Raw genomic sequence first — 15296 nt, 5'->3', positions numbered from 1 at the left:
GGTGCAAGTAAACCTCTGCCTCATCTGGATAGACTGCTTGGATGGAGTCGAAAGTGTGGCATTTCCTGCAGTTACAAGGGAAAATACCGGGGGAGGGGCTGGTTTGGGTGAGAAGGGACAAATTGACCAGGGAGTTACGGAGGGAGCGGCCTCTGCGGGAGCTGTGGCTAGTGGTGGGATCCCATTGGAGGTGACGAAAATGTCAGTTGATTACCTGTTGTGTGTGACAGGTGGTGGGTGGAAGGTGAGGACTAGGGGGACGCTGCCCTTGTTGCGAGTGGGGGATGGGGAGAGAGAGCAGTGTTACGGGATATGGAAGGGACCCTGATGGGAGCCTCATCTATGGTGGGGGAGGGGAACCCCCGTTCCCTGAAGAATGTGGACATTTCAGATGCCCTGGTGTGGACCACCTCATCCTGGGAGCAGATGCGGCATAGACGGAGGAATTGGGAGTAGGGGATGGAATCCTTACAGGAAGCAGGGTGGGAAGAAGTGTAGCCCAGATAGCCATGGGAGTCAGTGGGTAAAAAAGTGGATGTCAGTCAGAAGTCTATCACCTGCGATGGAGATAGTGAACCAAGGAATGGCAGGGAAGTGTCGGAAATGGTCCAGGTGTATTTGAGTGCTGGATGGAAGTTAGTGGTGAAGCGGATGAAGTCAGTGAGTTGTGTGTGGGTGCAGGTGGTGGCACCAAAGCAGTCGGCGGTGTAGCGGAGGTAGAGGTTGGGGATGGGGCCCTGGTACGTCTCGAACAAGGATTATTCGATGTACCCGACAAGGAGGCAGGCGTAGCTGGGGCCCTTGCGTGTGCCCATAGCTACGCCTTGTATTTGGAGGAAATGGGAGGAATCGAATGAGAAGTTACCGAGGTTAAGGACCAACTCCGCTAGGCAGAGGAGAGTATCAGTGGCCGGTATAGATTGCTTCTCCAGTCGAGGAAGAACCGGAGGGCTTTGAGACCATCCTGGTGGGAGATGGAGGTGGGGATTCTGTGGTTGAAGAAACGGAGGGCTTTAAGACCCTCTTGATGGGGTTGGAGATGTAGAGTAACTGCACATCCATGGTGAAACCTCCTCCAACCTCATCTATTGCACCCGCTACTCTAGGTGGCGACTGCTCTACATCGGTGAGACCAAGCGCAGGCTCGGCGATCGCTTCGCCCATCTTATAGAAACTTACAAAATTCTTAAGAGGTTGGACAGGCTAGATGCAGGAAGATTGTTCCCGATGTTGGGGAAGTCCAGAACAAGGGGTTACAGTTTAAGGATAAGTGGGAAATCTTTTAGGACCGAGATGAGGAAAACCTTTTTCACACAGAGAGTGGTGAATCTCTGGAATTCTCTGCCGCAGAAGGTAGTTGAGGCCAGTTCATTGGCTATATTTAAGAGGGAGTTAGATGTGGCCCTTGTGGCTAAAGGGATCAGGGGGTATGGAGAGAAGGCATGAACGGGATACTGAGTTGGATGATCAGCCATGATCATATTGAATGGCGGTGCAGGCTCGAAGGGCCGAATGGCCTACTCCTGCACCTATTTGCTATGTTTCTATCTCAATGCGTCCAAGATATCCTGAAATCAGAGGGAGAGGAGCCTGAGGTCGTGGTACATATAGGTACCAATGACATAGGTAAAAAAAGGGAAGAGGTCCTGAAGGGAGAATTTAAGGAGTTGGGAAGAGAGTTAAGGAAAAGGACCCAAAATGTAACAATCTCAGGATTACTGCCTGTGCCACGCGACAGTGAGAGTAGGAATGGAGCGGGGTGGAGGACAAATGCGTGGCTGAAGAACTGGTGCAGTGGGCAGGGATTCAAGTTTCTAGATCATTGGGACTTCTTTTGGGGAAGGTGCGACCTGTACAGAAAGGACGGGTTGCACTTGAACCCGAGGGGGACCAATATCCTGGCGGGGAGATTTGCAAAGGCTACTGCGGATACTTTAAACTAGAATGGTTGGGGGGAGGGATTCAAATAGAGAAAGCTGGTAGACAGAGTGTGAGGCAGGAGGCAGAGAAGGGAAGCACTCGGACCCAAAATCTAGGGGAGGAAGAAAAAGAAAATAAACAGAGAATAAGAGGCGGTGGGTTTCTTAAATGTGCATATTTTAATGCTAGGAGCATTGTAAGAAAGGTGGATGAGCTTAGAGCCTGGATTGACATCTGGAAGTATGATGTTGTGGCGATCAGTGAAACATGGTTGCAGGAGGGCTGTGATTGGAAACTAAATATTCCAGGATTTCGTTGCTTCAGGTGTGATAGAATTGGACGGGCAAGAGGTGGAGGTGTTGCATTGCTTATCAGGGAAGATATTACAGCAGTGCTTTGGCAGGATAGATTAGAGGGCTCGTCTAGGGAGGCTATTTGGGTGGAACTGAGAAGTGGGAAAGGTGTAGCAACACTTATAGGGGTGTATTATAGACCACCAAATGGGGAGCAAGAATTGGGAGATAGCAGATATTAGTAGTAGGCATAAGGTAGTGATTGTGGGAGATTTCAATTTTCCACACATAGACTGGGAAACACATTCTTTAAATGGGCTGGATGGTTTGGAGTTTGTAAAATGTGTGCAGGATAGTTTTTTGCAGCAATACATAGAGGTACCTACTAGAGAAGGGGCAGGTACACAAAAATGCTGTAGAAACTCAGCGGGTGCAGCAGCATCTATGGAGCGAAGGAAATAGGCGACGTTTCGGGCCGAAACCCTTCTTCAGACTGAGAGAAGGGGCAGTGCTGGACCTCCTGTTGGGAAATGAGACAGGTCAGGTGGTGGAGGTATGCGTTGGAAAGCACTTCGGGTACAGTGATCACAATACCATTAGTTTCAATATAATTATGGAGAGGGTCAGAACTGGACCTAGGGTTGAGATTTTTGATTGGAGAAAGGCTAACTTTGATGAGATGCAAAAGGATTTAAAAGGAGTGAATTGGGATATTTTGTTTTATGGGAAGGATTTAGAAGAGAAATGGAGGACATTTAAAGGGGAAATTTTAAGAGTACAGAATCTTTATGTCCCTGTTCAGTTGAAAGGAAATAGTAAAAATTGGAAAGAGGCGTGGTTTTCAAGGGAATTTGGACACTTGGTTCGGAAAAAGAGAGAGATCTACAATGGAGTGAAGGAGGCGCTTGAGGAGTATAAAGAATGTAAAAAGAATCTTAAGAAAGAAATTAGAAAAGCTAAAAGAAGATATGAGGTGAAAGGTGAAAGTAAAGCCAAATGGTTTCTACAGCTATATTAATAGCAAAAGGATAACGAGGGATAAAATTGGTCCATTAGAGAGTCAGAGTGGACAGCTATCTGCAGAGCCAAAAGAGATGGGGGAGATATTGGACAATTTATTTTCTTCGGTATTCACCAAGGAGAAAGATATTGAATTATGTGAGGTATGGGAAACAAGTAGAATAGCTATGGAAACTATGAGTATCAAAGAAAAAGAAGTACTGACACTTTTGAAAAATATAAAAGTGGATAAGTCTCCAGGCTCTGACAGGATATTCCCTAGGACATTGAGGGAAGTTAGTGTAGAAATAGCAGGGGCTATGACAGAAATAGTTCAAATGTCATTAGAAACGGGAATAGTGCCCGAGGATTGGCGTATTGCGCATGTTGTTCCATTGTTTAAAAAGGGGTCTAAGAATAAACAGCAATTATAGACCTGTTAGTTTGACTTCAATGGTGGGAAAATTAATAGAAAAGATACTTAGAGATAATATATATAAGCATCTGGATAAACAGGGTCTGATTAGGAACAGTCAACATGGATTTGTGCCTGGAAGGTCATGTTCGACTAATCTTCTTGAATTTTTTGAAGAGGTTACTAGGGAAATTGATGAGGGTAAAGCAGTGGATGTTGTCTATATGGACTTTAGTAAGGCCTTTGACAAGGTTCCTCATGGAAGGTTGGTTAAGAAGGTTCAATTGTTGGGTATTAATGCAGGAGTAGCAAGATGGATTCAACAGTGGCTGAATGGGAGATGCCAGAGAGTAATGGTGGATGGCTGTTTGTCAGGTTGGAGGCAGGTGACTAGTGGGGTGCCTCAGGGATTTGGGTTGGGTCCACTGTTGTTTGGCATGTACATCAATGATCTGGATGAAGGTGTGGTAAATTGGATTAGTAAGTATGCAGATGATACTAAGATAGGTGGTGTTGTGGATAATGAAGTAGATTTCCAAAGTCTACAGAGAGATTTAGGCCATTTGGAAGAATGGGCTGAAAGATGGCAGATGGAGTTTAATGCTGATAAGTGTGAGGTCCTACATCTTGGCAGGCCAAATCAAAATAGGACGTACATGGTAAATGGTAGCGAATTGAGGAATGCAGTTGAACAGAGGGATCTAGGAATAACTGTGCATAGTTCCCTGAAGGTGGAATCTCATGTAGATAGGGTGGTAAAGAAAGCTTTTGGTATGCTAGCCTTTATAAATCAAAGCATTGAATATAGAAGTTGGGATGTAATGTTAAAATTGGACAAGGCATTGGTGAGACCAATTCTGGAGTATGGTGTACAAATTTGGTCGCCCAATTATAGGATGTCAACAAAATAGAGAGAGTACAGAGGAGATTTACTCGAATGTTGCCTGGGTTTCAGCAACTAAGTTACAGAGAAAGGTTGAATAAGTTAGGTCTTAATTCTTTGGAGCGCAGAAAGTTAAGGGGAGACTTGATAGAGGTCTTTAAAATGATGAGAGGGATAGACAGAGTTGACGTGGATAAGCTTTTCCCATTGAGAGTAGGGAAGATTCAAATAAGAGGACATAACTTCAGAATTAAGGGACAAAAGTTTAGGGGTAACATGAGGGGGAAATTCTTTACTCAGAGAGTGGTAGCGGTGTGGAATGAGCATCCAGTGGAAGTGGTGGAGGCAGGTTCGATTTTATCATTTAAAAATAAATTGGATAGGTATATGGATGGGAAAGGGATGGAGGGTTATGGTCTGAGTGCAGGTAGATGGGACTAGGGGAAAATAAGTGTTCGGCACGGACTTGTAGGGCCGAGATGGCCTACAAGTTTCCGTGCTGTAATTGTTATATGGTTATATGTTTATATGGATGCTATGAGGCTGCAGGGAGCCTTGGATAAGTTGGGCGAGTGGGCAGAAGCATGGCAGATACAGTATAATGTGGATAAATGTGAGGTTATCCACTTTGGTGACAAGAACAGGATGGCAGATTATTATCTGAATAGTGTCAGGTTAGGAAAAGGGGAAGTACAACGAGACCTGGGTGTCCACAAAGCTGGATGGCGAGGAGGATGCTATGAGGCTGCAGGGTGACTTGGTTGGGCGAGTGGGTAGATGCAGTATAATGTGGATGAATGAGGTTTATGTGGGAACAGAAAGGTAGATTATTATCTGAATGGTGTCAGATTAGGAAAAGAGGTGCAACGAGACCTAGGTGTGCTTATATATCAGTCACTGAAAGTACGCATGCAGTGAAGAAAGCTAATGACATGTTGGCCTTCATTGCGAGAGGATTTGAGTTTAGGAGCAAGGAGATCCTACTGCAGTTGTACAGGGCCCTGGTGAGATCACACCTGGAGTATTGTGTGCCATTTTGGTCTCTTAATTTGAGGAAGGACATTCTTGCCATTGAGGGAGTGTAGCATAGGTTCACCAGGTTAATTCCCGGGATGGCAGGACTGACATATGTTGAAAGAATGGGTCGACTGGGCTGGCCGGAATTTAGAAGGATGAAAGGGAATCTTATAGAAACATATACAATTCTTAGAGGATTGGACAGGGTAGATGCAGGAAAAATGTTTCCAATTTTGGGGGAGTCCAGAACTCCCTCGGTCATGGCTGACCATGGGTGTCGCCAGGTTTGGAGGACTCCTGTGCATGACTTTGTTTAACGTGGGGAGACTGGTACACAGACAGCCACCACACAGTCCTTGACAGATCTGGATCAGGATCCAGTGACATGTAGTCCAAGACGACCGGAGACCCTTTTCTGCTGCAGCCTTCATCTGCTTTCCCAGCCGTTGTGACGCTCCACTAAGGTCAGCCATCGTCCTCCGCGTGTTCCACCGTTGAGGTCTTGGTTGGATTGCTCTTTGTCAGAGACCTCCCCCTCAACCTTAGCACCATGGGTGGCTCTACCAGGAGCGTAGCTCCAGACAGCATCGCTCTCAGGATCACACAAGCTTCTCCACCACGACAAGGTGACAATCCAGAACCAGGGGTCACAGTTTAAGAATAAGGGGTAGGCCATTTAGGACTGAGATGAGGAAAAACTTTTTCACCCAGAGAGTTGCGAATCTGTGGAATTCCCTGCCACAGAAGGAACTGACGAATAATTCACTGGATATTTTCAAGAGATTTAGCTCTTAGGACTAAGGGGATCAAGGGATATGGGGAAAAAGCCTGAAAAAGTTACTGATTCCTTGAAACCTGAAAAAGGTACTGATTTTGCATGATCAGCCATGATCATATTGAATGGCAATGCTGGCTCGAAGGGCTGAATGGCCTACTGCTGCGCGTATTTTCTATTGCCCTATGTTTCTACCTTACTAAAGGAACATCCTTTAATTCAGAGGCTATAATCTCTAGTTCTAGACTCTCCCACTAGTGGAAAAACATCCTTTCCACATCCACTCTATCCAAACCTTTCACTAATCGGTAAGTTTCAATGAGGTCCAACCTCATCCTTCTAAACTACATTGAGTGCAGGCCCATTGCCATCAAACGCTCATCATATGTTAACCCACTCATTCCTGGGATCATTCTTGTAAACCTCCTCTGGACCCTCTCCAGAGCCAGCACATCCTTCCTCAGATATGGGGCCCAAAATTGCTCACAATACTACAGTTCTGGAAGCGGCGGCGCTGTTGAACAGCTGTGGCTCGCCTGCAGTCCGTCTGTCTTTACTTTTTTTTGATGTTTTTTCTGTCTTGTTTTTAGTCAAATTTTAGTTATTAGGCTGTGTTATGTGGGGAGGTGGGGGGGCTGAAACATGGTTTTCTGTCTCTCCCTTCGGGGGACTGCAATTCTTCTTGTCGTATCTCCCCTTCTCTGCCTCCGTCTGCGCTGAGGTCTAATGGCGGAGCTGGCGCCTCCAACTGCGACCGACCTCGAGGCTCCAGAAACAGAGCCAGCCAGGAGTCACCAGCACGAGGCTGGCCTTCTTCGAGCTGCGGCGGCGGGTTTCCAGTGTGCCAGTGGCAGCGGCACGACTCGGGGCTGAGACGGCGCTCCGGTGAGGGCGGCCCGGCTCGGGGTTGAGACGGCGCTCCAGTGAGGGCGGCCCGGCGCGGGGCTGAGACGGTGCTCCGGTGGCTGAGGCGGCGTTCCACGGCCAGTGGACGACAGCGTCAGGAGCTCGCAGGTCACAGGCTGTTGCCTATTTGCCGGAGCTCCCGCGGCAAGAGCTGCGTCCGCTGGACTGGAGGACGGCAGCTTCGACCACCCCGGGCTGCGGAGCTTGAATTTGCCCGTTCGAGGAGCTCGGTTGAGCCGCGGGACTGACTACCATTGCCCGGTGGGGTATCGCCTCGGCCCAGAGGGAGAATGAGGAAGGAAGAGACCGTAACTTTAAGATTTTGCCTCCATCACAGTGAGGAGGTGCCTGGTGAACTCACTGTGGTGGATGTTAATTTGTGTTTATTGTGTGTTTTGTTGTTTATTATTATATGTATGGCTGCAGGCAACGACATTTCGTTCAGACCGAAAGGTCTGAATGACAAATAAAGGATCTAATCTAATCTAAATGATGCGGCCTGACCAGCACCTTAGCATTACATAGTGAATCCTGTATATCTTAATCTTCTGGATCAGCCTACCATGAGGGACCTTATCAAAAGCCTTACTAATATCCATGCATAAAACACCCACTGCCCGACCTTAATTAATCTCCTTCAACACCTCCTCAAAAAACTCAATCAAGTTAGCGAGACATGACCTGCCACATACAAAACTGTGCTGGCTATCCCTAACAAGCCCAAAGGTAGACACAAAATGCTGGAGTAACTCAGTGGGTCAGGCAGCATCTCTGGAGAGAAGGGGTGAAGTATCGGGTCAAGACCCTTCTTCAGGCCTAATTAGACCATTCTCTTCCCAATGGGAGTAAATCCCATCACAGAGGGAGATATCAATTAAGGTACTTGAAAAGTAAGGTTTTTGTTAATAATCCTGGACACAATGTTTCTATTTCTTTGCTTTTTACCAGAGATAATAGGGATGGGTGAACTGCTTGAAAATCGTCTCCTATCAACTTGGATCGGTACCACATTGCACAAGATTCAATCAAGACATTTGGACGGAGTTCATTTGAGATTTGGTACTGTCATTAACGCTGAAATTTCTGCCAAAGTGCCCAGCCTGATTAAAGAGATCAAAACCAAATTTACGCAAATAATACCAGGATCTCAGGTAAAAGTCTTTACAAAAAAGTTCTATTCTGTTATCCATTCAGTAAATCCCCAGGACCTGATGGGATTATTCAACTTTAGAGATACAGAGGCCTTGCGACACTTTCCTACACACTAGAGACATTTACAATTTTACAGGGTAATGTACATACAAACCTGTACGTCTTTGGATTGTGGGAGGAAACCGGAGCGCCAGGAGAAAACCCACGCAGGTCACAGGGAGAACGTACAAACTCTGTACAGACAGCATCTGTAGTCAGGATCAAACCCGGGTCTCTGGCCCTGCGCCTCTGTGCCGCTCAAAATCTATCACAGATTATTGAGAGAGGCAAGGGAGGAGATGGCGGCAGTCTTGAGAAAGATCATTGCGTCTTCACTAGCTATGGGCAAGGTCCAATGTTGTTCCTTCATTTAAGACGGGAACTGGAGCGAATCCAGGGAATTCTAGGCCTGGGATGATGGTGGACAGCGATGCAGGAAACATGTTCTCCATGTTGGGGGAGTCTAGAACCAGGGGCCACAGTTTAAGAATAAGCGTTAGGCCATTTAGAACTGAGATGAGGAAAACCTTTTCACCCAGAGAGTTGTGAATTTGTGGAATTCTCTGTCTCAGAAGGCAATGGAGGCCAGTTCATTGGATGCATTCAAAAGACAGTCACTCTCAGGCTAGTGGAATCAAGGGATATGGGGAGAAGGCAGGAACGGGGTACTGGTTGTGGATGATCAGCCATGATAACATTAAATGGCGGTGCTGGGTCGAAGGGCTGAATGGCCTACTCCTGCACCAATTGCCTATGTATCTACAATATGTGAGCTCATATCAATGGTAGTGGGGAAACTACTGGAGAGGATGCGTCAGGGCAGGATTTACTTCTATTTGGTAAATAATTGAGTTAATTAGGGACACAGCATAACTTTATACAGGCAGGTTGTGTCTTATTAACTTGAATGGGTATCATTTGAGTAGGTGATCGATGAGGGTAGAGTGGTAGATGTTGTCTACATGGATTTTAGTAAGGCGTTTGATAAAGTCCCCCAAGGGCCTGGTCAGATGCATGGATTTCTCAGTGACTTGGTCGTATGGATTCAAAGCTGGCTGACTGTCAGTTCAAGTGAGTTTATTGTCATTTAGTGAAATACTAGAACGTGGGACCCGTTGGGTCCCATCCCCTCAATGCGCGGTTGTGGGGGGGGAGGGGGTGGGGGTGGCCTGTGGCCTCACACACACACACATAACCCTCTGTTGATATTATATTAATACTCCACCAGTTACCTATGGGACCGAATACTCACTACTCCCTAGAGAGGGAGGGAGGTAGAGAGGAGGGGGAGGCTGGAGGGGGAGAGGGGGGGGGGGGGGGGGGTTTGAGAGGGAGAGGGGGGGGGGGGTGAAAGGGAGGGTGTAGAGAGTGAGTGGGGGTTAGAGTGGGAGGGGAGTTAGAGAGGGATGGGGGACAGTGAGGGAGGGGGGCAGAGAGGGAGGGGGGGGGGAGAGGGGAGAGAGAGAGGGGGCAGAGAGGGAGGGGCAGAGATGGGCTGCGGAGAGGGAGGGGGAGGTGGTAGAGAGGGGGGGGAGGAGGAGGTCGGGGGGGTTAGAGAGGGAGTGGGAGGAGGTAGAGAGGGAGGGGAAGGGTTAGAGGGGCAGGGTTCAAGAGTTCAAGAGAGTTTATTGTCATTTCATTGTCCTGATAGGACAATGAAATTCTTGCTTTGCTTCAGCACACCAGAACATAGTAGGCACGAATACTGAACAGATCAGTGTGTCCTTATACAGTTGTATAAATATATACACACATGAATAATTAAACTGATAAAGTGCTAATAAACAGATTATGGGCTATTAATGTTCAGACTTTTGTCCGAGCCGAGTTCAATACCCTGATGGCTGAGGGAAAGTAGCTATTCCTGAACCTGGTCGTTGCAGTCTTCAGGCTCCTGTACCTTCTACCTGAAGGTTGCGGGGAGATGAGTGTGTGGCCAGGATCGTGTGGGTCCTTGATGATGCTGCCAGCCTTTTTGAGGCAACCACTACGATAGATCCCCTCCATGGACGGGAGGTCAGAGCCGATGAAGTGGCCCTTGTGGTGAAAGGGATCAGGGGGTATGGAGAGAAGGCAGGTACAGGATACTGAGTTGGATGATTAGCCATGATCATATTGAATGGCGGTGCAGGCCTACTCCTGCACCTATTTTCTATGTTTCTAGGCTTCTATGATGGACAGGGCAGTGTTTACTACATTTTGTAGTCTTTTCCGCTCCAGGGCGATCAAGTTTCCAAACCAAGCCACGATGCAACCAGTCAGCATGCTCTCTACTGTGCACCTGTAGAAGTTAGAGAGAGTCCTTCTTGACATACCAACTCCGTAATCTTCTCAGGAAGTAGAGACGCTGATGTGCTTTCTTTATGATAGCATCAGTGTTATCGGACCAGGAAAGATCTTCAAAGATATGCACGCCCAGGAATTTGAAGCTCTTGACCCTTTCCACCATCGACCCGTTGATATAAACGGGACTGTAGGTCCCCATCCTCCCCTTTCCAAAGTCCACAATCAGTTCCTTGGTTTTGCTGGTGTTGATGGCCAGGTTATGGTGCTGGCACCATTTGGTCAGTCGGTCAATCTCACCTGTACTGTGATTCGTCCCCATCAGTGATACGTCCCACAACAGTGGTATCGTCAGCGAACTTGATGATGGAGTTCACACAATGAGTGGCAACGCAGTCATGAGTATAGAGTGAGTACAGCAGGGGGCTAAGCACGCAGCCTTGAGGTGCTCCCATGCTGATTGTTATCTAGGCTGACACATTTCCATCAATATGAACAGACTGTGGTCTGTGAATGAGGAAGTCAAGGATCCAATTGCAGAGGAATGTGCAGAAACTCAGTTTTGCGAGTTTGGTAACTAGCTTGGAGGGAATGATTGTTTTAAATGCCGAGCTGTAATCAATGAATAACAGCCTGACCTATGAATTGTTGTTGTCCAAGTGGTCCAGAGCGGAGTGGAGAGCCAGCGAGATCGCATCCATCGTTGATCTGTTGTGGCAGTAAGCGAACTGCAGTGGGTCTAGGTTTTTTGTTGAGGTAGGAGTTGATTTGCGCCATGATCAACCTCTCAAAGCACTTAATCACCACTGACGTTAGTGCCACTGGTCGATAGTCATTGAGGCACATCACCTTGCTCTTCTTGGGCACGGATATTATTGATGCCCTTTTAAAGCAGGTGGGAACCTCAGACCTCAGAAGTGAGAGGTTCGTAAAAACTCCAGCCAGTTGGTCCGCACAGGTTTTACAGGGGTTAGAGGAGGGGAAGAGAGGGAGGGGGAGGGGTAGAGAGGGTGGGGGTAGAGAGGGAGTGAGAGGGTAGAGAGGGAGGGTAGTGGGAGATGGTCAGAGAGGGAGAGGGGTAGAAACCCTACCCCATCTCCCTCCTTCTCATTTCCCTCATCCTCCTCTCCTCACTCCCATTCCCTGGCGGTCGTGTGTGCGACTCCAGAGCCTTTGGGGGGGTGGGATTAAAATGCAGGTTTGTATCGCTTGTCAGAGAGGGATTTCCTCGGGCTTCTAGTTGATGAAGAAAAATCGATCACTTCCGTTCCTGGTTTTAAAAAATAAATAAATAAATAATAAAAAAAAAAATCACTGGACAATTTAATCGTTGGATTAAAGTAAAATGCGACTTCCAAAGTCCACAACACCTTCAACGTGACAGATCGTAATATCAGGACAAAACAAAGGATAAGTCATCTATTACACATATAATCTTGCTTCTTGGGGTGGCTTTAGTCTAGTTTTACGATACGAAGATGTTATTTAGTCCCCAAACGATTCAGCCGCAACATTCCAATCGATCGCATTCCAGAAACACCCACTCGCAAGATTATTAAAATTCCATTTTTTTGTACCATCATGTCATAAGAGCATCTAAATCGTATTTATTTTGTGTAATTGTTTATCCATAATCAATATTTTTATACAAAATATCCACAACAGTCACATGTCCTTGGGCAAGACACTTCACCCACCTTTGCCTGTAATGGAATGTACGGCGGCAGGCGCGGGCACACCGCGACGCCCTGTGTCTCCCTTTCAAGGGAGATGCTAAAAATGCATTTCGTTGTCTCTGTACTGTACACTGACAATGACAATAAATTGAATCATTTCATTTCATTTCATTTCGTATTGTGCAAAAAATAATGATTTTGATTATATTGAGAATGGATGTTTCTAGATCAGTTTATGGGAATTAAACATTAAATTCCTTCCATTTGGCATATAAGTTCATGACAGTGAGATTTAAAAATAATGTTATATTGTGAATTCTTGTGTGAATGGGATTAGTTTGTTATTTGGACACTTAGGTTATTAAAAAAATATATCGTTTTCTTAAGAAATGGATAGATCTAGTAATTGAATTTAGATGAATTTAATTGATTAGGAGGATTTAATTGATTTGATGAAACTGATGATATGAATTTTTTGTTGGGTATTTACTATGTGTTTTAGCATTTAACTTTATAATTTCTACCTTTTTTTCTAAAACTGCAAATAATAACTTGTTTCTGTTAATGCTGTTCAGTGTTTTTTTTTCCTTTACATTTTAAACAGATGTCTCCGAAGAAAAATGCAAAATTGTCAATCCAAATGCCCAGCAAAAGAGGCTGATTTAGTCAAGTCAATTTATTTATATAGCACATTTAAAAAACAATTGTTGGCCAAAGTGTTTTACATTTGTTATAAGAATAGTATAAACAAACAAACTACATACATATATTTATATAGCCCTCGCTCAGTGGACGTCAGGAAAGGCTTGGGAGTATAGATAAGTTTTAAGTTGACTTAAAGGGGTCGATGGAGGTGGCAGTTCTGATGGGAAGGGGGATGCTGTTCCATAGTCTAGGAGCTGCAACCGCAAAGGAGCGGTCACCCCTAAGCTTATGCCTAGACCGCGGGATATTAGGCAGCCCCAAGTCGGCCGATCTGAGGGACCTGGAGGTGGAGTGCTGGGTGAGAAGACTTTTAATGTAGGAGGGGGCAAACCCATTGAGGACTTTGTAGACATAGATGAGGGTTTAAAATGTATACGGAACCGCACAGGGAGCCAGTGGAGAGAGGCCAGGATCGGGGTGATGTGGTCCCTTTTTCGGGTGCCCGTCAGGAGTCTCGCTGGGGCGTTTTGGACCAGTTGCAGGCGGGACAGGGAAGATTGGCTGATGCCAGTGTAAAGAGAGTTGCAGTAATCTAGGCGGGAGGAGATAAATGTGTGGATGATCTTTTCGAGGTCATCAAAGTGGAGGAATTGTTTTCTTTGAGCTATCGTCCGAAGCTGAAAGAAGTTAGCTTTTACCATGGCATTGACTTGTTTGTCAAATTTCAACGCTGAGTCAAATATCATGCCGTGGTTTTTGATGTGAGGTTTGAGTAGTGGGGTAAGGCTTCCAAGGCTGCCTGCTATCATTTTGACTGAGTTTGATTTAGACAGCATTCACAGAAATTATCCGAATTTGGACTACTCCAAATGTGATGATCTACAGGACATTCTTAATGGGAAAGTAGTGGGCAGAAAGGCATGTCATCCGTGGTTTGAAGAGCAAAAACTTGCAGTTTACAATGCCAAAATTGAAAAGTTGAAGAAAAACAAGGTGTACAGAGTTGCTTATTGGTTACAATCTGAGAAGTATGATGATGCCACTGATTATGATATGCCAATGTACCATCTAGCAACTGATCTTCTTGGTCTATTGCTAGAAATTGTAATTTATTTACCTATCTGTTATGGACCTATAGCATATAATAGTAAGATTAAACAAGAACTTACTAGTTTGAAGTTAGATCTTTATTTTATGAGGAGTTACGATGAGCGGTTACGTGAATAACCCTGCCAGTCCGCATGCGCGTCAATCTTCAAAGCAGCGGTGTGAAATCCCAGATAACAGTAACTGAAGTAACATAGTAAGATTATAAACCAGACCTTCCAGTTGACCTTTATGATATTGAGGGCCGAGAGCGGTGGGCACGTAATCGCTCATCGTACCTCCTCATAAAGTAAAGATCAAACTTCAAACTGGTAAGTTCTCGTTTAATCTTACTATTTTACTTCGGAGTGACATGAGTGATTCTGTGAAGATTTCTAAGCTCTGTGATTTCATGCCGTAGATATAAATCCAGACGTCTCACACTGCATCAGTTGACTCAGGAGGAGTGAATAATGAGCAATACAGTGAAACATGGTACAGATTAACATGCTAATAGCGACCCGTCTCTCCCAGGGGGAAGCTATGAAATAGAACTTAAAATGGATTGGGCGAACACCCCGGTTTCGATAAGTGGTTTATTATAAAATCTCTGAAAAGTCAGTTCATTTGACCATCTTGCGGCTGCGAGGATATGGTCTAGAGGGATGTCCATTGCCCTCGCTGCTGACGTTGATGCCGCCCTGGTGGAGTGAGATCTAAAATTGGCAGTATTAACTCCTGCTCAATCCAGCACTTGTTTCAGCCATCCTGAAATGGTCTGAACCGACACTTTCATATGTGGCTTTTTGTGGCTAATAAACAACGCTACTTCCGAACCTCTGTGGCTCTTGGTGACCTCGATATAACATCGCAAGTGCGCCACTACACGCAGTCGTAAATCCGTGGGATATGTTGACAGTACAAGCTTGAATCATGACACCCCTGGTCTGCTCTGTTTAATTAAATCATAGATGTAAAACACAATGTCATTCCCAGATGACACCATCCTGTCCAGTCGCAGCTTCTGCAAAGTCTGAACCCTTTGCGCTGAAACCAGCGCCATGAGCATGACCAACTTCAGGGTAATCTTCACCAAAGACAAGGATGTGGCTGGACCCCACTGACGAAGCAGCGCGAGCACCACGCTCACATCCCAAATTTCGGAATATCTAGGCCTGGGGGGATTGGCATTAAAAACAACCTTCAT

The 15296-nt window shown here is 45.9% G+C and overlaps 1 protein-coding gene across 1 annotated transcript in view; it reads left to right on the top strand.

The window, feature by feature from the left end:
- LOC129700695 (di-N-acetylchitobiase-like) overlaps positions 1-15296 on the top strand; it is a 47648-nt gene that overhangs the window by 15742 nt on the left and 16610 nt on the right. Inside the window, exon 3 of the mRNA XM_055641281.1 lies at positions 8157-8359. Within this exon, the coding sequence (XP_055497256.1) occupies positions 8157-8359 (203 nt within the window). The remainder of the gene's footprint in view (positions 1-8156; positions 8360-15296) is intronic.

This window comes from Leucoraja erinacea, chromosome 10 (assembly GCF_028641065.1).
Source record: "Leucoraja erinacea ecotype New England chromosome 10, Leri_hhj_1, whole genome shotgun sequence".
Lineage (NCBI taxonomy): Eukaryota > Metazoa > Chordata > Chondrichthyes > Rajiformes > Rajidae > Leucoraja > Leucoraja erinaceus.
The sequence above is the reverse complement of the archived record's forward strand: the minus strand, read 5'-3'. Positions and strand labels throughout refer to the sequence as shown.